Here is a 22,608-nt window from a genome sequence, read left to right on the forward strand (position 1 = left end):
AGAGAGAGAGAAATCAACGAGTGGAATAAGTTAACGGCATTATTTCTGGTTGACAGCCCAACAGTGAACTGGACAAAATGACCCTATAAATTTTCCTGTCCGTGTGATACATCTTCGGCACAGCGCCTATCAATAATCAAGTAATCAATTTCATACGTCCCCGAGGGGCAAATAAGTTTACTGAGTAGTATTTACCATTAGGCGTAGTGATTTAAACAAAAAAAAAATGTTCGAGATCACATTTGAAACTGGTAACTTTGAAACTTAGGTACTTGGCAGTAACAATCCTCCTCTACGAATGTTCCCAGTGCATGCAACAATGATTTGAAAAGATCGTCATTGGATTTAGTGTTTCACAATGATTACTAGTAGTACAGTGTATGTTCATCTGACCTAAAATCATGATGACTAAAGGCGATATAAAGCAAAACAAAAAAGATAGAAATTCTTCAAGAGGTAAATAAACCCTTTCCTCGCAATCTATTGGTTCTGAAATCGATTGAAAGTATGCGCGTCTCACAAACTATCCAATCAGGCCTAAGGTACTAGAATATTAATGAGTTTAAAGCACCCGTATGTTCAGCATGCACCTGTTGGTGTGCTTACGTGTTGTTGTACGTACACACGTCGTATCATGCGTACATACGTACGGGGGAAGCCTATGTGGCTTCTTGTTTCGCTGTGTGTATAATGCATGGTGTAGATACGCAGGCCAATGGACGACCCTTGATAAAGAAATGAAGGTGAGCATTTCCTCGTTTTACTTTCGAGCGTGAAGTTGTCGCCTTAGATTTGAAAAACTGTTTGAGTGTCTCTGTATGAAGTCAAAGGTATGTTTTATTTGGTATCGGGACCATTTTGTGTGATAAGATGAGCGGTCCTCGTAATTTTCAGTGTTGTGTTGCTATGTCTGCTATCTCAATAGCGTGCATAGAAACCTAGTGAGTCACCCCGGTAAGTGCGTGTGTTATTCAGACCCACCTATCGACCAACTTCCCAGAGCTCGGCCGGCGCCGCACCTGGGTCTGGTCTGGGTGGACCAACCTAACTCTACTACAGGCAGGCGATACTCGTGTAAAACGTAGTTACACAATAGACGCATGGATTTTGGGCAGCGGATTTTACTTTGTTAAAGAATGTGTATATCTTTCTTGTACCTTAGTCTAGATGCAAAGTCCCAGAAAGATGCTATTTTCTGCAATTCTGGTAGGCAGTGCCAGTGTCAGTGAGTGCAGTGAGAAAGTAGTTCTAATTTGTTCTAATTGTTGATTGAATGCTACATAACGTTACTGAGTGATACACGCCATTAAAACCAAAACAGCGACAACAAGATTATTGGCAGATCTCCAATTCCATGAAGCAACACGCAGTCTCCGTGGAACATATCCATATCCCCAACGACGTACTACCAGAGACATGCAGCCGGAATTGCAGGCCGATCTTTCGGTCAAGCTCTAACAGTTAGATTTATGTCATCAAAATAATTCTAACATTCTAAAGATTAAATGCCTGTGTATTAGTCCCCTCATTTCAATAGAAATGAATGTGCCTCGAATTTCTAGAATGTAGAGAGACTAGAGTTCAATAGCATTTTACTTTAAAAAAAAAAAAAAAAAAAACCCAGCTGGTCTAAATTATTAATTCTGACTCTACTATCAGCGAGAATGAATCAAGTTTTGCCTTGTTTATCTGTTGACAACTGAAGCCATGCAGCTTTTTATCTCTATATTTATTATCATCATTATTGTTACTTATATTATGATATTATTATTGTTATTATTATTATCATTTTTATTATTATTATTAATTTTGATATAAATCAGTCTTTTTAGTATTAGGCCAAGTAAAAAAAGATAGTAGTTTCTCGTCCGGGTTTTTTGAGCAAGGCGATGAGGGAGGTCCTTACTATTTGATATCTTACTACTTTTTCGAAGATTGTCAAAATGAAAGTAATAGGCCCTATGTGTTTCTCGTCCGGTAATTCTGAGAAAGGTAACGAGAGAGGGCTTTTCTATTTTCTATATCCAATTTATGAAATGAAATATCACTCTGGTATAGCAAGGCATAATTAGAAATGAGACATCACGATTGGTAGGTGAATTGTCGATTTTTTTTCGGCGGCCTAAAAAATAGTAAATATCAAAAAAGTCGATGCGGCAACTGAAAATCGATGCGGGCGGGGAGCGGGCTGGGACGAGAATTATGAATTTCTTGGTATTTTCAGCGCCATTTTGAAAATAGTAAATAGTAAAAAAATTGATGTGGCGGCCAAAATCGATGCGCGCGAGGACGAGAAACTGGTTTCTTTTTTTACTTGGCCTTACCATGCCCTCATGTTTCTTCAGACAGGAATATAGACCTTCATACAATGGCTCCTTTGTTACTACAAGTATGTTTAAGGCATTATTTCGTGTGATGAAAGTGGGTTCTAATGGGTAAAGTGTGGGAAGTGACATTAATTAACAATGTCAGGAGTTACAATATTTGTTTTCAATATTTGTTTTCAGCATATGTTTTTTTCTGTGTGTTTATTCAAACAGCAGTTGAAGAACCAAAGATGTCACCACATGCAGTGCTGAACAAGGAAATCGGTTTACAGTACATGACACCTCATCTTACATATTGTATTTATTTGTTACGAGCACTGACTCAAAAGTTGTGAAAACCATGGCCAATTCAGCTGGATACAAGCTGCGCAGTGCCGCCCATAAACACTTGACAGACCCGGAGTGCACAACCCTGAAAATCTGTATAAAGCGGTTCCGTGAGACACAGTCGGTGCTGGGACTCTGCACAGCACTGCAGAAATTCCTGGACACTCCTGAGAATGTGCACATGATGACCCTCATCTTCCCCATGATCCCGGCTGACCTCCGTGTGGACTTCGACAACCTGTCACGACTCCAGTTTGAATATTACAGCACTCTCGTTCGACCGAAGCTCGTTGATAAGTATAAGCTGGATAGCCCGGTGAAGAAGCCAAGTCCAAACAAAGGGAGAGAGCGAAAGTCGTCAGCTCGTGTCTTCCTGCCCGTAGAGCAGCTGCATAATATTGCAGAGGCCCGGGAACACACCATGCAGACTTTCAAGGGGCACCAGACCAACCTACAGCGAAACCACAGTCAGCAATCCGTCGAGGTTGTTCGCTTCGCAAAGGACCACAAGCGCAGCAAGACATACCATGCAACAGAAGAAGTCCCACATGGATGGAATACTCCAGATCCTGTGCCTGTGGTGCGTTCAGAGCAACAGCCTGTGGCACTGAACAACAGCCACACTAGCAGTGACTCTACCCCCAGAGTAAGGCTAGGGGAGCTCATGCAGAATGCAACACCGAAACCGCTCAAGGTTAGGGGCTTTGTCACTCTTCTAAAATTTAACATTCTGTTTGATAAAAATTTCTTTTATAATTAATCAGTATTCAGCATTAACGTCATACAGGTTGTATTTTTTTTTTTGTCTGTGTGGTCATTTCCTTGAAGGGTGCTGAAAGGTTTAGAGCTCATAGAAAAAAAAAAATGAGCCAAACTTTACAGATCTGATTAACCATTTGTCACAAACCTTTGAAATGCATAGATGTATACATTCTTGTTTAATTCACAACCCATAGTAGTATTAGTACAATGTAGTAGTATGTGGCCCATTCTCAGTAAAAGCGTTCAAATACGGAATTTTGGTGTCGCCGACATTCCATGACAGTTTGCGGTTCCCTGAAACCTATTAGATACTATTTAAATGTTTATAATATATCACGAGGACTTTATTTGTTAAAAATAAACACGATCAAATGCTCTTGTCTGCCTTTTTGTATAAAATTTTGCTGTCAAACTTCGTTAAGACCCCCAAAACGCAGTGTCGCCGGCTATTTCAGAATTATGTTTTATTGCTCCTCTCCGTCCACAAACACACTTTCCAAATATCATTTTCATGGACGATGAGCATATCATATGTGCTAATCATAATACTCAAAAAGTTCCAAAATTTTTATTGACTTCTTTTTTATAGCCTTTTGAAACTTGTCGCCAAGTTCACCGCCAGATACGTTACCAGTTTCTTAGTGTTACAGCATTGCGAAAATAACAAGACTATGCAATGACCCTGTGTACATGAAACCCTGAGGATATACTTCATACATTGCAAGTACTTAGATTTTTTGTGCAACAGCTCTTTATTGAGAATACGGTACAATGTTTGAAATATCGGTTTTCTACACTTTTATTTGGACAGATACGTTACATACTTTTCACGCCACCCACTGCGACAGATATTGCAATGTCAGACAAATTGTATATTATACACTACTCCTCGGAATGACGCATCGATTCAACATTAAAGTTTAGTACAAGTGAGAAATATTTGGTAGATATCGCTCTCATAATAATATGATCGACCATATACGTTACCACAGATACGTTACCCCAGATACGTGACCGAATTTTGCTCATTGGTCTTGTGCTTTCTGGGGATCAAATCTGGTCAAAATTAATCCCTACACATTACATACTTCGTTTTGTTGGACGTCAGGATTATATTCTTACACCAAAAGGACAGAGAGGTGAAAAAGAGCAACACTTCCACATGATTTTTCTTTCTGCGTCAGTGTCTCACAACTTAATGCCAAGTTTTCCGACAGATACGTTACCACATAATCAAAATGCTGAAAAGAAATTGTAAATGTTTTTACAAACAAATCGTTGTGTGCTCATAAACTCCAAAGTTCTATTCTATAAAACCCAGCCACTTTCATATTCTATGCAACAACTTTGAACGTTTATTTTACAAGACGAAGCTAAGATTCAGCATATCAGTTTTTTGCTTTTCAGATTAAGCAGATACGTTACGTATAATTCAGGGCACCCACGGTGACAAATAATGTAATGTAAAACAAAGTGTTCATACAACAATTCTGCATAGAATGACGCTTCCATGAAAAATTAAAGTTATGTTCAAATGAAGAATATTCAGTAGAAATTGCTCTGTAACTTCACCGACAGATTCATTTACGGTACGCCAGATACGTTACCAAACTTTGAAAGAGTAAAAAGTAGTTTATGAAACGCTTCCGAGAAAAGTTTCAGTGTTCTGTTGCATATTTATTCTAGTGTTTTTCAACATAATGAAGAACTACTCAAGATTCATTGATAAGTTGAACAATTATTTATTCATTTTCATTAAAAGGGATGAGCCAAGTACGTTACCATAGGTCAAACAACTGTTTAGCATATCGAGTTCATAGAGACTGTACCTACTTCCTTCTAAGTGCCTGCAAAAATATATTTTTTAAACTTTGTTTGCATTATCCATCAAAACTTAATGAATATTTATAGTCAGATGGATAAATACATTCAGACGTATAAGATGAGAGTATTCTGTGAATGAAGACTCAGCTTTCACATTTCGGGCTCTTTTCCACTACATTTCATAGTTTAAACATTACGTACAATGTTTAAAATGGTTAATTTGGGCTTACACATCATTCATTTTTACATCAATTCATGAGGTAAATAATTAAACAGGTGCTATTTATTAATTCATAACAACTAAAATTATTACTTATATTTTACCAGATACGTTACCAAAGGCAATTCGATGTTTTTAAATAGTTATTTCCCCAGGAAAGCAATTCATATTTGTTTCCTGTGGAAATTCCAGATTGGATCGTTCCCTTTGCGTGATTTGTGGGGTTCGAAACTTTATTCGTAAGCGAAATTTGCTAAAAATACAAAGTGAATCTTGAGGTTATATTTCATTTCAGCAAAAAGCATATTTCAACCTACCACACAGAAATAATTTCTACCAATTAGCAAGGGATGACAACATCTGTACCTCTTGAAAAACCCCAATATCTTTAGGGGGACAGATGTCTTTTCCTGAACAGAAATTGGATCAAAACAATAAATTTAATTCAGAGTTAGAAGTCCATTACAACATGTAAATTTGCGGTAACGTATCTGATTGGTGATCAAAAATCATATATGATGCTCTATTTCAATTCATTTTTACTCAATGAATGGCCATCATTTAGAATGTTCCACTTTTTGTTTCGTATTTGATCGGTTTTGAAGTTTCCGAAAACACATCTTTGAATGTATTACTTGGTGGTTGATTTTTCGGTTTTACTCACATGGAATTGAACACTTAATCTGAGAATGGCCCATATTATCTTTGTTTGTACATGGGCATTTGAAGGAGAACATGTACGCGAGCCTGTTGAGCCTGTCAGTTTTAAACTTTCCATTTACCCCACTGAGCTATCATATCATGCTGGGTAATCATCTGCTATGTAACATAGAAGCATACTTTTCCTAAAGAAACATATGAAAGCACTAGCTTTCATGCCATACATGTATGATATTTTGTTCAAACTGTGCATCGAATTGGGGTTATGAATTGCACAAACTAATAAATTTTCAGTGTGATCATCAAAAATTGTTTTGGTAGGTCTTTTTCAAAACTGAAATATCAAAGTACTTTTGAGCAAAAGTAGTTCAAATCTTCAAAATGATTGTATTCTATGTCATTCAACATACATGTATGTCTACTATACATTCATAATTGTTTCAGTGAACTGGTATCAGGATAGTTAAAAAAAAAAAGACAAACACAAAAATAAGAGAACTATGACTGCATACAGTAGTGATTGTAAATATCCACCAGACATTAAAAAAAAAAAAAAATCCTCTTTGTGTGGTTGTCTACCTGTAGCAGTATTTGCTTCAATTGAACAGAGAAAAAAAGAATAACTAGGAATTCTCCTTTTTATTTCCTTCATTCAATCACACATTTATCTATTCATGTACTTGTTTAATCATTGCTCCTTGTTCCCTTTTGACAGGTACGGAGAGTTACACTGGAAAGGAGGGAGGGTCAGTCCTTTGGGTTCTGTATCCGTGGTGGCGTGGACCTCAATACTGGTATATTTGTCTCGGAAGTGGATCCAGGTGGTCAGGCAGAAAGAAAGGTAATGTTATAGGTGTAAAATATGTTTCACACTGTTATCATGCCTCCGCTATATTACATTCATTCAGTTAGCTTTATTTTGATCTGTTATGTGTTTATTTATCTCTTTATTTTTAAGATTTTAATTATTTGGTGTGTGTGTTTTTTTAAACAAATTTGGTTTAAAAACAAATGAAGAAGAAAAAAGAGATGCATGCATGTCAAGGCAGTGAAATCAAAACTTCTTGTTCACAAGCACATCGAGCTAGGAATGATTTGCTACTTTGAGTAAATGTTGGTACTTTATGGTCGTGTTGAACATATTGGAAAGAGGTCCAGAGCTTTGTGAGATATGTCAAATTAAAATGTTTTTGAATTGGCCTTGTGCAGACAACTTGCCATATCCAACAATGTGTTACGGGAGAATCCTGTTTGGTTTGGACTTGTTAACACAGTCACACTGAGTGATTCAGTTTGAACTTTGAATCTAGGGCATTTTAGTATTAAACACAAATCATTCTTTTGCAGAATATTTGCTGAATATATTTTATGTTTTTGTTGTGGTGCAGAAAAAAAAGTTTTCATTGTGCAAGTTAAAATCCTGTCAGAGGAGTCTTTGCTGTCACATGAACTGTAGAAGATGTGTTTCCATGTTTTGTAGAATACTCCTTTCTCTGAGTTTATTCTTAATTTGCTTTTTGCGTGATGTCTCCCTTGTAATGAGTCAGCCCACTGTTGTATGTTACTATGGTGCAAGCCTCACTTCTAATGTCTAATCCATTCATACACTTGCAGGGGATGAAAGTTGGAGAGAGAATCCTGAAAGTAAACAACATAGTATTCAAGAACATCACCCACTCGCAAGCAGTTGTGGCAATCAAGTCTGTTCCGAGAATCCATGTGTACCTGGCACCTCTTGGCCAAATGCCTGGCTCTGTCAACAATACACCAAGGTCAGAACAAGCCTTTATTTGTGATACTAACAGTAATACTGAAGTGGCACCCTGTAATAATCTCCTCTCTTCCTCCAGTGTACAGAATAGACTCTCTGATGAGATGATTTGCTTCAAGGTGATAAGTTTCAGATATGCACTGATGTTTATTCAAAAAAACAAAAAACAAAAACTGAATATATCTTTTCATTCCAAAATAGGATGAGATAAGTCATTTGATTTCTCTTGCACATATCACCCTTGAATGAAATAATTAGATTTTTTGTAAAGACAACATCTTCCTTTTAAGTTCACAAGGTTGTGTTTGAGAGCTAATCTCTCTCCCTGTTTTTTGTTTTGTTTTGTTTTTTTAAATTAGTGTGTTTCTCTCTTTAATAGACAGATGATTGTTTCTTCTTTCACCATACAGACCATCGTTAGTGTCTGGGACCAACCTGGGGAGCCAGCAGTGGCTCGGCAGCAGTCAAGAGCTTAGTCAGGAGGAAACCAAGACGGCCAAGGGTCGGAAAGTGACCATTCTAGCCGAGGAGGATGGATGGCTGGGATTCAGTATCAGAGGGTAAGATCCCTCTCCTACTATTCAAATATTGGTAGAAGTCTTCATGAATGAAGGTTCTAGAGCTTAACCTTTTTATGCCTCATATAAGTTGGACCCTTTGACCAATGAGGATTTGTCCAGCTCCCCCTTTCAACCCTAGAATCAGTTTACCCTGTAAAGATCAAATGGTTGTAGGCTTCATAAAATTTGCAACTATAGATAAGATGTGATATAGGGTTGTTATCAGTTTGTATGGAAACCCCAAAGTTTAAAACCCAACTAACGCTGTAAATTCCAGGTTATCTGAATTCATGAAATTATTCTTTATCTGTATGCATATTTTTATACATTTAGAACTGTGGATATGCAAGATGCATAGAGGGTTTTGTCCTGTCTGATTAAATGATGTGTGTGCATGGTTTGAAATTTTAAAAAGTTCAAATCTTGAGATTCCCAGAAGGTCATCTATCTAGCAGTTTCAAATTAATCACACTTGATGTGATGATTTGCAAAGAAGTTGGATATAAGTACTATTTTTGTGTATTTGTGTCTGTCTCTGAGTCACAATACAGTGCTTAAAATATTTTTTACTATTGGAAGAGCAATTATACAGCAAATTCTTGAATGAAATTATATTGGCACATGCCATTCTAAATTCTCATATCAGAGAACTTCAAAACCTAACTGAAATTGTTTTGTTTAATTGTTAAACTGTGCTGATATTTAGTTTTCATTCATTGTGTTTAATTCAGTGGCATGGATCAGAATATAGATGTGTCAGTGGCCAGTGTTGATCCATCGTCACCAGCAGACAGAGCTGGCTTGAAGAAAGGGGAGCTGATTACAAGAGTGAGTCTTCTTACATGCCATCTTTCATTCTCTAGAATGAGATGAAACAAGAAAATATTGATAAAGATTTGAAAAGTAATATTTCCTGTTGCTTGTAACTATGCTATGAATTCAGTCGCAGTCATGCCAATAATTTTGCCAGGAAGACCACTTGTGAGAAAATCTATCTAGAAAATGCACTCTAGCACATTTTGCTACTGTGTACTGCACTTTGTTTTCTGAGAATGAATCTGGTTCATGTTAGTTACAGAAATTCTCATGACAGTAAAACTAATGGACACATGAAGATAATTCACAGCATGATGATTGTATGCAAGCAATTGAATACTTGAGTGTGTGTATACTTAGGTATAAAAGATGGAATGATGTTTGTGAAAATCTTTTTTTTTCTCTCTTGCCCTTTCTCTCACTCTTTCTCTTTAATTTCATATACTCTTTAAAAAAAAGGAGAACTGAGATAAAAAGGGAGAACTGAGATGAAAAAAACAAACAAACAGAATTCTGAATTCTGAGACTATTTTCTTCGGAAAAATCACACCATTCCCATTCTTACACTGCACTGCATATATCTTGTATACTATTCAGTAGGTAGGAAGGATGTTTATCATAATTTTTTTAAATATATTTTATGAAGAAAAATTCAGTCTAATTTTGATATTTGTCTTCTGGTGATATCTTCAAGGTGAATGGGGCTGATGTGTCAGGCTTAGAGCACATGCAGATTATCAACCTGGTCTTGTCTGCCAGTATTGTAGTACTCCATGTCAAACCAGGTAAGTGATGGCTAATATTCACAATCTGTGTAGTATTGTATGCAACATTGCCAAAATATTTATAGGTGCTCTTATCACTACAATTCCATCAAGTAATGAAATTCACCATACTGGTAGTCTGGCACTTAACAAATGAGTAAGATACAATAACCATTTTATAAGTCTTTATTTTACGAAGTAGGTCATGTTTCACTGTTATTCATGCAGCGTGTATTTGATTGAGAGATACTATCATGTCAAAGATGTGTGTCTAATAGCAGTTACAACTTTAGCGAGGTTGAATGCACTTATGGTGCTATACTCGTGAAATTTGAAACTGTGGTGCACCAATATCCGCAAACTCTGTAGCAAGTATCATGCTGTATAGTATGTGTCAGTCAGGGACATGTTACCACTGAACACACTACCTCGGAGACTGCTTAGTCCCATTAAGTATATTTCCTGTTTGTATTTCCTGTCCAGCTCCAAGGAAGTCATCCCAAAGCAGTGACCACACATCAAAGATGAGAGCTCGCCATGTGTCCTCCAGCTCATCTACTGGGGGAAAGAGCTGTAAGGATGGTGAGTATTCCGCTCAGTGTAATTAAAAGAAAAGAAAATAAAAGAAGGAATTAATGATTTTCTTAACCCTAAAAGGGCCGGGGGTGGGGGGCGGAATCCGCCCCCCCTCGACGTTTCGCGCTATAATTCTGTAACGCGAGAAGACCTCGTCACGAGGTTTCTTGACTTTGTTTGTTCACGTCTTGCGCAACTTTTGAGACCAAATTTGCAACGTCCGCGCATACTTTCGAGAAGCCACACCCATTTTTGTAACGGAATGTTGCCCCAAAACGGGCACAATTTTGTGATTTTGTGTACATTTCCTATGGAAAACAGTGCTCTGTCATGAAAGTCATAAAAGCCTGATTATTTTTACAATTAATCACTTTCATTGATTAATTTTGTGCTAATAATGGTAGAAAAGTGGTCAGTGACAATTTCCAATGAAAAAACAAAGAAAAAACAAAAGTTGAAAAACAGAGAAATACATAAGAAATTCTGAAAACAATAAAATACATAAGAAATTAAATGAGTTTTGGAAGTTTTTGTGATGTACAATTGTTGAATATGCTAAAACAGATTTACAGATCAAAAATTAGACTCTCAATGCTTTTAATTAGGCTAAAATATGACCTTGAGCTTAATTTGCATAATTAATTAATCAAAATTAGAAATTAGAAATTGATTGCTTAAACAAATTTTATGACACAATCTTGTAGATTATGACGTGGGTCTCACGCATGCAAAATTTCATCACGATCACACCACCGATGGCCGAGATCTCGGGGGGGGGGGGGGGGGGGGGGGGGGGGGGGGGGGGCGGAATCCATCCCCCCACCCCCGGTCTGAGCATAGCCAAAAAAGCCCGGCCCTTTTAGGGTTTAGGACTGAGAAACAGCAATCAAGTATATCATGTGATGTTTGAAAGTTTGCATGGAGACGTGAGGAAGTGAAGTTTGCAGTAACATCATGTTTATTGTTGTATGTAGTCCTTATAAGGACTGTAAGGACTAGGTATATTATGTCATCTGAAGTTGCACTGATCAAGCTTATGCTAATTGAGAGGTGTCTGAGTTAAGCCCAGAGATTTGTTTTGGGTCACATGCTGAAAGGGAATATTGCTGAGCTTTTTATGCACATGTTCTTTAATATCTCTGTATTAGCCACATGTATGTGTCAGATACGACAACATGCATATCTACCAGTAGTGTCTTTTTACCATGTCTTTTTATATAACACTTTGCATAAAGATTTACATTTCTTTCTTCTTTTTTTTTTTGGGGGGGGGGGGGGGGAGGGAGGATACTGGCTAAAGCACTGTGAGACTACAAGTTTGGTATTGATGATAAGACTACTCCCTTCAGATGTTAACCCCTGGTGTCGTGATCCTTCTTTTGCAGCTCCTAAAATAGATGTGGATGTCAGTCCTACCCGCACTACAAGGAGACGTGGCCCCAAATCTCCAATACCTGAAACTGACATGGAGATTGCACAGTTTGTTGCTGTAAGTAGTATAAAAGAATTTCTGTTTGTGTTATGTGTGTATGTCACTGTGTGTTTGTCTTTCTGATAACAAAGAGTACAGGCGTAGCTATTAGATTTTCATGATGTTCTTAAACTGATTGCACCGATGCCTGACCCCTGTTTCCTAAGACTCTTGGTTAACTGAAGCATACAACCCCAGCAGTCTGCCTCAAATCAGGTTTGCTTATAATTCTTTAACTGATATTTGGTATTTCTATATAAATCTGTTGGTAAATAATCCAGTAATTTCAGTTATTTCCATGACTTTTCTCACCATCAGGAGATGCAGTCAACACCACCTGTTTGCACGTCTACACCACTTCCACCTGATGATGACCCGAGGCTAATCAAGAATAGGAACCAGTACCTGCGAGAGAGGTACAATGGTACAGCGACGGATGAGACTACCATCCTACAGATGATGAGAGCACGCGATGAGATGGAACCACTTCAGCTGGACCTCAACCTGTCCAGCATCTCTGGCAGGTCAGTGGAACAGGATACCACCGCAAGGAATCTTGGCTCCCATCCAGGAAACGCTGGCCAGAAGGAGAGTCCAAGGAGACGCTCGAAGTTTGAGCAAGGCACCATCAGGATGAACCTGGCCGACCCTTCTGACAAGGAAGCCATGAAAGAGGCGAAGTTGATCAACATTGACATCGATATTGATGGGGATGGCGACAATCATGTGGCCATTGCACAGCGTGTACATGTCAAGGATCTCTTTGAACAAAAGCAGGAGACAAATCGGCAGCACAGCCCATTGACCGGTCAGCTCAAGAAAGAGGTGGATATTCCAGATGGCTACACACCACGAATGAACATTCTTAGCAGTCCTTACACGCACTACGACCGGGAGAGACAGATCAAGGCAGATGCGCTGTCCCCGTCATCTAAAGACTTGAAGAGCGCTGTAGGGACAGCCTCCAGTCAGATCAGAAAGGAGCTGAGTGGGAAGCATCCGGCTATGACCACCTGTAACCTTCCCCCTTCTCCCCACATGGCTGCAAACCGCTCTGGCTCCAGCCCAGTGTCAAAGTTCATCCACAAAGTCCTGCGTAGGGGAAGCGGTGGGAAGGAACTCCTCAAGGGCCAGGGGGGCGGTCAGTCCAGCAGTGCAGGAAGCAGGGAATCCCTCAACAGTGGATATGGGAGCTTGAAGCTGGGTAAGATAGAATCTTCGTCCAGCTTGGGCCGAACGGCATATGACCTTATGAAGATGGGTGCCTCTGATTTGAGCTCCGCTGATGGTGACTGATCTGGAAAGGCAACAAATCTGCACAGAAGTGTTGATCCCTTTGGGGAAAGAAAAAATTGTAGGACAGTATGAAGAAATCTGAACAAACAGCCAGGTATTAAACCAAATGATTTTTCATTTGACCCATGCAATTTGCAGAGTGAGGAAAGAAAAATTGTGTTCATGTTTTCTTTTCAAAAAGACAGAGAAGCTCACCTGGTATAAATAGGTCACCAATATTTATGATGGCATCAGAGAAGACCGTTTTCACTAATGCACTTTCTCGCTTAGACCATCTGGTGTATCTTCTTGCTGCACTGAGATATACCAAGCCTTATAGTAGTACTTCCATGCTCTGACGTGTTTCACAGCACATTACTAAAGTCCAGGTCTGAAGAACAAATTCAGCATATGATTCTCAGCAATAAACTACACCTATCAAATTAGCATAGGTAATAGGTGGAATATCCCTGTCTAAGATCACAGAAACAATGTGCAAAAATGAAGAAACAACTTTGCGTTCCTAATAAATGAGATGCTTTTCTCAGATGTCAGTGTTGCACTACTGCAGTCATCTGCTTAGGTCGATGGTGTAGTTGAGCTGCGATCCTCTAAGGTGAACAATGGGAGTCGAGTCTTGCGTCGAGTCTGCGGTGGAGCAGCTATCCTGTGAGGTCATCGGTGCAGTTGAGCAGCCATCATCATCAGATGCCTCAGCATCTTTGCATGCCCTCTGTATTATGGGAAGTGAAAGTACTTACATGTATATACGTGTAGTTTGCATAGGGGGTGGATCCAGGATTTGGTAAAGAGGGGGCAGAATTGGTTGATAAAAATCCATGCTGCACTTTTTTTTTTGTCAGCCACCAAAAAGGTTCAGTCCTAGTCCAGGGTTGGGGGTGGAATCATGCACCCTAAAATAGGGAGAAGGGGACTGATTCAGCCCCTCCCCTAGATCTTGGCCCCTGTATGTGACAAAATTTTGCGTGCTCATCGCCCTGGACATAGTCTACAAGGGAACATAATCAGATTTTTCAAAATATCTAATTTTTTATTATGGTTTATTAATTGTTAATCATTAGATTAATTTGTAGCCCATAAAATACTAATGAGATGGATTTTAAGCAGAATTTCTGCTGTATTTGTTTTATTAAAGGTATTCAATAATTTCTTATTGTAAAGATTTGGGCATTTCATTTCCATTTCCATATTGTTAAACAATTTTGATGTCACCTGTCTCAGGCTGAATGACACTTTATAGATGCCTCTGCCATGCAAGAAGCAGAGGAAAATATTGACCATTGTGTATGTTTGGAGGTCTATTTACTACTTTTCATTCCCATTTCATGTGTCAAGATTTTGATAACTCTGCCAAAACACAGAATGTATGAGTGATACATTGCTATTCGGACAAATCTTTGTGTGATAAGTGATTACGAACAAAAGGCATTTATGCAAATCAGTGGCTCTGGGTAACATGTTTATTTTGTAGTCGATGAAATTAAAGTGTCAAGGCTTCCAACCAATCATTGGACTTTTATAAGAATGTTACGCTCAAAAGACCTGTCACTGGGTATTGTGCACGACAAGTGCGACAGTCATTATCTCTGGCATAAGGCACATAGTTATTAAAGAATAGTAACTAATAATATAAATATCCTTGCCAGGTTTTTTTTAATGTAGTTTGTAGTTTATACTCATTACAAGAATGTTGGCTAAACCCTTTTAATTTTCATTGCATAGTAGTCACTGAGAAAATAATGTTGCTTATATCAATCTATTATGAAGGAGTTTTGGTACATTATACTAACTTAATATTTTAATGGAAAATCATTAAACTAGAATCCTCTATAATGAATTAGTAGAAATAGGCCTTCTGCAGACTAACATATAATTTCTGTGGATACCATTTTCTGATGTACAACACAACAGGCACCTACAAACAAATCAATACAATTGAATTGAGTATTGAAATCACAGTTTTTTTCCAAACACAGAAATGGAACATGCTGTGCACTGTATTTACAGTTGTTTGTGTGGCATGTGTTAGTCTTCATAGCATTATGAATTCACTACAAATCAGTTGCACAATTTCTGTAGCTGTGGAGGACTATCCACACATTGATTGTATTTACTGCCTTACATATGGTAAACTCTGATGCAGTCTTATATGGTATTTTGCATTTAAGGGATATACATTGATGTGAAAGTACATTTAGCAAACACAGATTTTGTTTGATTGTAAAGACTTAGAGAAAGCCTTACAATGTTTGTGATGCCTAGAGCCTAGCATGACACATGTCTTTTGAGTATATGTGAGGCAGGTATACCACAGTCATTTCCTCCACCCAGACATAGTCAGCATACTTGAGGACCATAAGATAAAACATTTACATTCATGGAATTGTTTCCTTTTCATAATGGGCAGGAAATCTCTGTTTGATAGTCACATATGATGACGACATACAATATATGAAATGGACAGTCCATTTACGCTTGATTGATAGCATTGCCCCGTATGTGACTCACACCAGCTGTATTGTGTTGGTTTTCCAATATTTGATAATTTGTCAGGGTCTTTTTCTGTTTTCCAGGGTGTAACACTTACCTCACTTTATCAACAAACAATTCCTTGTTCTTCCAGACAAGGTAAATTACATTTCCTTCATGTTCTGAATTAATTTGCTAGCTGTGTTGTGGAATAATCCACAATAAATGCTGTACATTTATTGCTGATTTTGCTAGGCCAACCACTGACTGAGCCTGTTATGCATTCCATGCCAGATTACATAATATTGTGCTGTAAAATTGATTTCATGTACTAACAAACCGTTACACTGGAATGTTAATCGTGTCGTAGTACAAAAGTACTCAATTCTTTTTGCACAGATTTCAATTTCTTGTAGGAAATAGGGGGAAAAAAAAGTCAGACAAAGCGTGAACAATTTGAAAGTCTGTAAGTTCTTCTGTATTTATGTCAAATAGTAGAAAGCCCATTGTATTCAGTGTAATGTTATCATAGAAGGCTGAAAAATGATATTCCTATGTTTTGTGTATGGTCATTCTGTAGTGGATCTACATGTAAAGAGGCTGGTTCACCTTTTTGTGATGCTTAGTAGCATCATTTACATTCCTTGCATCATATTGTCAGTAGTGACGAATCAGTTGTGCAATGTATGTGTTTCTATGGTGTATACTATGTAACCTGCATAGATATGTGAACTTTTATAGTAAAGGCTCTTCGTACGCTGAAATGTCTTGAATGCATTGTATTCATGGATAAAGTATCATGTTGGATGTATGGCAGCATTGTATTCTCGCATTCTAAACAAATAGTGTTTGTGACACCTTGAAGCTTGACCTGCAATAACATTGAAACTTGCTTTTTATTCTGTGTAGTAGCCGATGTTCTTATATTTAACATTACATTTTGTAAATGAGAAATATATGAAGCATAGTTTTAGGATCACAGTCTATTAATGGGACTCTACCATGATAAAAGAAGCCTTTCTTTGCAATGTGACTTACCATTGACATAAAATGTCAGTGGACACAAATGTTATCTCAAAAATGTACATGTATGTACCAGGCTGCAGGTCAAATGTTGTACATACTACTGACATGAATGGAATGAAAAAGAAACAAAAATTGATCAAATCTTCTGACATAATGTAGAAACACTGCTCTTAAGGAATCTACCCTGGCATGTGAAAGAAATGGATATGGAGTTTGTGTTATAGAGAAGTAGTGATACTGTAGGTTGTCTATATGTATTCATTGGATTCCAGAGTGTTGTCAAATATCTTGATTTGTGATTAACAAAATTGACTCCAGATTTTTCAGTGGTAATAGAATATTCCCTATCAGGTCATTCTTGAACAAATTACTAGTACCACTTTGCTTTATAAAATGCAATCTCACCTACAGCTGTATCATTTGTTGGCTATGAGTTACTAGTTCTTCATACAAATCTATTGTTTCAACGTCCTTGAAGTGTTCAGACTTACTGTATTTTGTCTTCACATAGCAGAAAAACATACATAGACATGTCAAGATTAATATACAGTTTATCAGGAGATGGTTTTCATCATTGAGTTCTCAAAGTTATAAATCAAATGATGAGTATAATAGATATGTGTCCATGATTATGTATTTTTCTGCTGGTGAATGTACACTGTATAAGTTAAGATCATGTATGTATTTCAACTACTGTAATTCACCTTTTGTAACCAAGAGTGCAAAGCTGTCATACCAACAGTTTCGTTGCGCATCAGGTGTGTATAGTTGTTTTTTGGATTGAAAGGAACTACAACTGTAACTCGTAATCAGAGATAGCCAAATAAATTGAAATCAATCAATGAAATTTCAAGGATGTCATTTGTTTGATGACTTTATGAGAGGGAAAAGGAGAGAGAGAGAGAGAAAGACTTTTAGATAACTGTGTACATTTTAGTTTTGGGTTAGCCCCCCCCCCCCCCCCCACACACACACACTTTTTTTTTTGCACCATAGAAAGAAATTCATATTGAAGGTGTCACCATACTTTGGGTCCCCCTTTTTTTTACCCTGGAAGTTCATAAGTGGCACTAGTAAGAAATAGCTAGAAACCTTGAAGTGTGAGCACGGTAAGGCTTTGTTTTTGCGCTGAAGACCTCTTTTTATTTATTTATTTTTTTTTATTATTTTTTTTTTATATTTTTGCTTGTTAGCTGAAGAAACCCGAAACTGGAATTTTCTCTTTTTTTTTTGCTTTTTTTTGCTTTGTAGCTCATGAAACCCGGAAGTGCCCCCTCCCCCCCCCCCCCCCCCCCCACACACACACACACACACACTTTTGAAAACGTGGCGCCGGCTGTGAATGGTATATGATGTATCGAGTATGATGTCAATGCACACCTCAACATCATGTTCGCTAGTATTCCTTGAAAAATCAGTACCGGTAAACTAGACGAATAAAATGGTGGAGGATTCATAAAAATAAGATCCAAAATAAAGTAAAGAAATATAAAGTTATGTAGCTTTTTTTTTCCCAACTACAAATTGTAATATCAGCTTTCAGCTTTTTTTCCCCTTCATTACGATGGATGTTACACTGTCAATTATTTTTTATTTCCATTGACAATGAATTGTACATGTAGGGGAGAGCGGGGTGAGTTGGGACGCGGGTCAAGTGGGACACGTTCTCTGAATCAAAAACTGTTCAACCAATCAGCGATTGGCTTATATCTACAATAAGCCCCTAGCAACCATACATCACACTAAGAAAGCCATGCAGCTCGGCAAATTCTACCCAGGTCGAAATTCCCATAGAAACCAGTAGAGCTAAAACCAGTAGAATTCTACTGGTTTGTACGGGTTCAGTGGAGACCGATTTTCTACTGGTTTCAATATGGAAAGTGAAATAAAACCAGTAGAAAACCAGTAGGAAATTTGTACTGGAACCAGTAGCAGACCAGTAAGAATTCTTATTGGAACCAGTAGAAACCAGTAGAAATGCTTGATTTAAACCAGTAGAATCCAGTGAAGACCAATGAAAACTCTCAATGAAACCAGTAGAAATCTTAACAAAACCAGTAGAAAACCAGTAGAAACCAGCAGGATTTTTTTACGGGAACCAGTAGAAATCTCAACAAAACCAGTAGAAATCTCAACAAAACCAGTAGAAATCTCAACAAAACCAGTAGAAATCTTAACAAAACCAGTAGAAAACCAGTAGAAACCAGCAGGATTTTTTTACTGGAACCAGTAGAAATCTCAACAAAACCAGTAGAAATCTCAACAAAACCAGTAGAAACCAGCATGATTTCTTACTGGAACCAGTAGAAATCTCAACAAAACCAGTAGAAATCTTAACAAAACCAGTAGAAAACCAGTAGAAACCAGCAGGATTTCTTACTGGAACCAGTAGAAACCAGCAGGATTTCTTACTGGAACCAGTAGAAACCAGCAGGATTTCTTACTGGAACCAGTAGAAACCAGCAGGATTTCTTTCTGGAACCAGTAGAAACCAGCTGAATTTCTTACTGGAACCAGTAGAAACCAGCATGATTTCCTACTGGAACCAGTAGAAACCAGCAGGATTTCTTACTGGAACCAGTAGAAACCAGCAGGATTTCTTCTGGAACCAGTAGAAACCAGCAGGATTTCTTACTGGAACCAGTAGAAACCAGCAGGATTTCTTACTGGAACCAGTAGAAACCAGTAGGAATTTCTACTGGAACCAGAAGAATGCCAGTAGATTCCTTACTGAAACCAGAAGAAACCAACAGAATACCAGTAGATGTTGTACTGGCCCCAGTAGAAACCAGAAGAAATTCCTACTGAACCAGTAACAGCATGTACCAATGCATTTGGAAGAAGAACTTGCACTTCAAGTGACTCCCATTATAACGACATCTTCAGGACCGACAGTTTTCTTTTTGTTACATTAAAATGTTGTTACAGCTCAACAATGCAAGAAAGAACATTGTAAATGTAGTACAGTTGTAAATACAGGTAATTTAAGGACCTGATTTTTTACTTTTTTGATACATTGCAAAAAAGTTTCCATAGAACCATGTCCAATATAATGGATGTGCACTAGTAGTACAAATTCTTCTTCAAATCAGCAAAAACAAACAAACAAACAAAAAACCTATTTGTAATGGTGCCACCAGACATCAACTAATGTACAGTACTAACCAATTTTCGACTGAATGAGACATACCTGAATGTTCAAAATTAAGAATGCATACATGTACACAACACATGCCACACAAATTCACACTGCATTTGTATGCATACATTAATCAAAACATGAGACTTCTATCACACACTGTAAGTCTGGAGTAAATACAGTCTTAAGTTGAGGAAATTTTATTACAGGTCAATGGATGATAATCATATTACATGAGTACATTACATTTCAAAGTATTCATTATTCAGATTACTTTTTTTTTCACCATGTTGTTTTGCCAAGCCAAAGAATTTTTATTTCAGTTAACAAATTCGTTCAACTGATTATGTGACAGGAATTTTTGTTTTTGAAAGACAAATAAGGCCTCGACAGGTATTTGAAAAAAAAAACATGTAAATTTGTATTACATCAAAAATACAAGGTTTACATTCCTGTCATTGAGCACTTTCCATATGCCCCATTTGTTTGTTAAAGCGATAACTTAAAGATGATTACCCTAATCATAGAAAATGTTCATCTGAAAGGATGCAAAACTCATACGTACACAAACAAACTTAATAATAAAGATATTAAACTGATGGCATGACAAACAAAACTTCACTTGACAAAACAAAATACAGCATTGGTGGTTGGCAAAGAATAGATATTCATAATTATGTATGTAAAATAAACCATGCTGTCTTGCTGGCATCATCCAGGTACATACATCTACGGTACATACACAGATAACACTAACAGCATCGATCATAGATAGAGTTAAAAAAAGCGGCACCAAAATGGGATTGGATATTGTAGGTAAGAGGCAATGAGTAAAAAAAAAAAGAAGAGGAAAATAAACAAATAAACAAATTCATAGTCACATCTGAATGTAAGTTTACAGAATAGATTTCAATTACCAAAATGCTCACGCATGCTTGGCAGCTCATTTTATGTTAGTTAACAGCCTTTCAAAAACATAAGAGAACCTCATGTCCAGGACCTAAATACCACGATTCACCTGTAATTACCTGTTTGAGTGCATATCACCTTTCTTACTATATTGTAATTATACACAGCCCTGTCCCTTTGCTGCACACAGCATTTGGTTGGGCTAGTTTCTTTCTATAATAGGTCCTTGTTCTGTCAGCTGGAAAGTGGTATGCACAATCTGTGAGGTTTAATGTCTAATAGTAGTCATAGATTTTTCACAATAAGTCAAGAGTCTTCACCTGGGACCTGATAAAATCATTATCATTTGCAAACTGGCAGGTCTGCAAGTTGCAAGGTTACACTAATTTAATTTTAAAAAAAGAAAGAAAATGCATCAAACTGAACATTACCCATTTGACCATTTAAAATAAAAAAGAAAAAAATACAATGTACACCGTTGCATGATTCAATTACACAACTTTGAGCACAAACAACACAGCATGGACGCGGCAGGTTTTGCACTTCAAGCTCACACCCGTTAGTCTTTTTATCCGATAGCAAGTACAGCTATACTGTGTTATTGTCCAAGTTAGTCCTCACCTAATCCTTTGCCATCAGTACAGCGCAGGTATCTTCCCCTCCTCGACCAGCACAGCAACTCTCTTGTGCAAAATGATAAAATACTGTACATGAACTAAGTATATGCTGACTTTCTTGCAGTTTATACTTGTACCCATCATGAATGTAAAGATACACTGTAGCACAGAAGATCACCCAAGCCCAGTCATCTGGTTCTGACATACATGTATGTACTAAACTTGTACATTGTACATTACGGTACTGTTCAAGTATTTCCTCATTTAAGCTGTCACCAGTGATGGAATAACACAGGACATAGTGACACTCCTTTTCCTCCAGTCAATCTTTAAAGTACATTGTCGCTAACAAATCTCTGCACTGATGATGATGAGTCTGGCTGAATATGATGGTTCTCTCAGTTTTACATTTCTTTCGCTCACATAATTCTTTCACTAGTGTGAAAATATCTTGAAATTTTCCTGAAATGACAAGCTGACAACATACACTTTTTGTAAGAGCAAATATTTGGCCAGGCCTCCCTGGTTGGGCCCATCTGGTGCTTGTATGACGATTTCAAAATGCTGAAGGCCCAAACTCTCAGTGAGGTCATCATTCTCTGAAGAAGGCAAGGGAAGATGTAGGGCCCACTCGTGGCAGTCAAAATACCAGGTACGTGGCATAGCGGAGCTCCGCAAGTCGATCTTAGCTGGCTTCCTCTAGTCTTCATCGTCTCCTAATACTTAAAGATAAAACAAACAGAAAGAGAACTTTGCGTAATCAATCAATTTTCAATGTTTGATGTTAAAGTGATATATTGTACTACACGTTGTACGTAAATCTTGCCAAATTGAGAACATTTGTTTAAAAAATCAGCACATTTTTCTTCTTCATTGGAGATCAACATTCAACAATCATATCATTATGGTCAACTAGTGTTTCAGTTTGAACTCTTTATACATACATGTATGATTAATGTACAACATATGTTACGTTTCCACGCCTGACTCTGTCAAGGGCGTGTTATAGTTAACTTCACATATTCTGCTCAATGCACAAACCCGCCCCCACCGATTGATAAATCACTAGCACAG

The 22,608-nt window shown here is 37.6% G+C and overlaps 1 protein-coding gene across 1 annotated transcript; it reads left to right on the forward strand.

The window, feature by feature from the left end:
* The first annotated feature begins 696 nt into the window (after nt 1-696).
* LOC139721921 (uncharacterized) lies at nt 697-13,702 on the forward strand. Its single transcript, XM_071633247.1, has 10 exons — nt 697-743; nt 2,541-3,348; nt 6,836-6,961; nt 7,735-7,892; nt 8,302-8,451; nt 9,183-9,279; nt 9,962-10,052; nt 10,515-10,613; nt 11,993-12,096; nt 12,397-13,702. The coding sequence occupies exons 2-10, from the start codon at nt 2,668-2,670 to the stop codon at nt 13,372-13,374; spliced, it is 2,484 nt and encodes an 827-aa protein (XP_071489348.1). The 5' UTR covers nt 697-743; nt 2,541-2,667; the 3' UTR covers nt 13,375-13,702.
* The last annotated feature ends 8,906 nt before the right edge of the window (nt 13,703-22,608 follow it).

The sequence above is a fragment of the Diadema antillarum genome, unplaced genomic scaffold, assembly GCF_040938485.1.
Source record: "Diadema antillarum isolate AM-2024a unplaced genomic scaffold, OU_Dant_1.0 scf00000152, whole genome shotgun sequence".
In the NCBI taxonomy this organism is placed as follows: Eukaryota; Metazoa; Echinodermata; class Echinoidea; order Diadematoida; family Diadematidae; genus Diadema; species Diadema antillarum.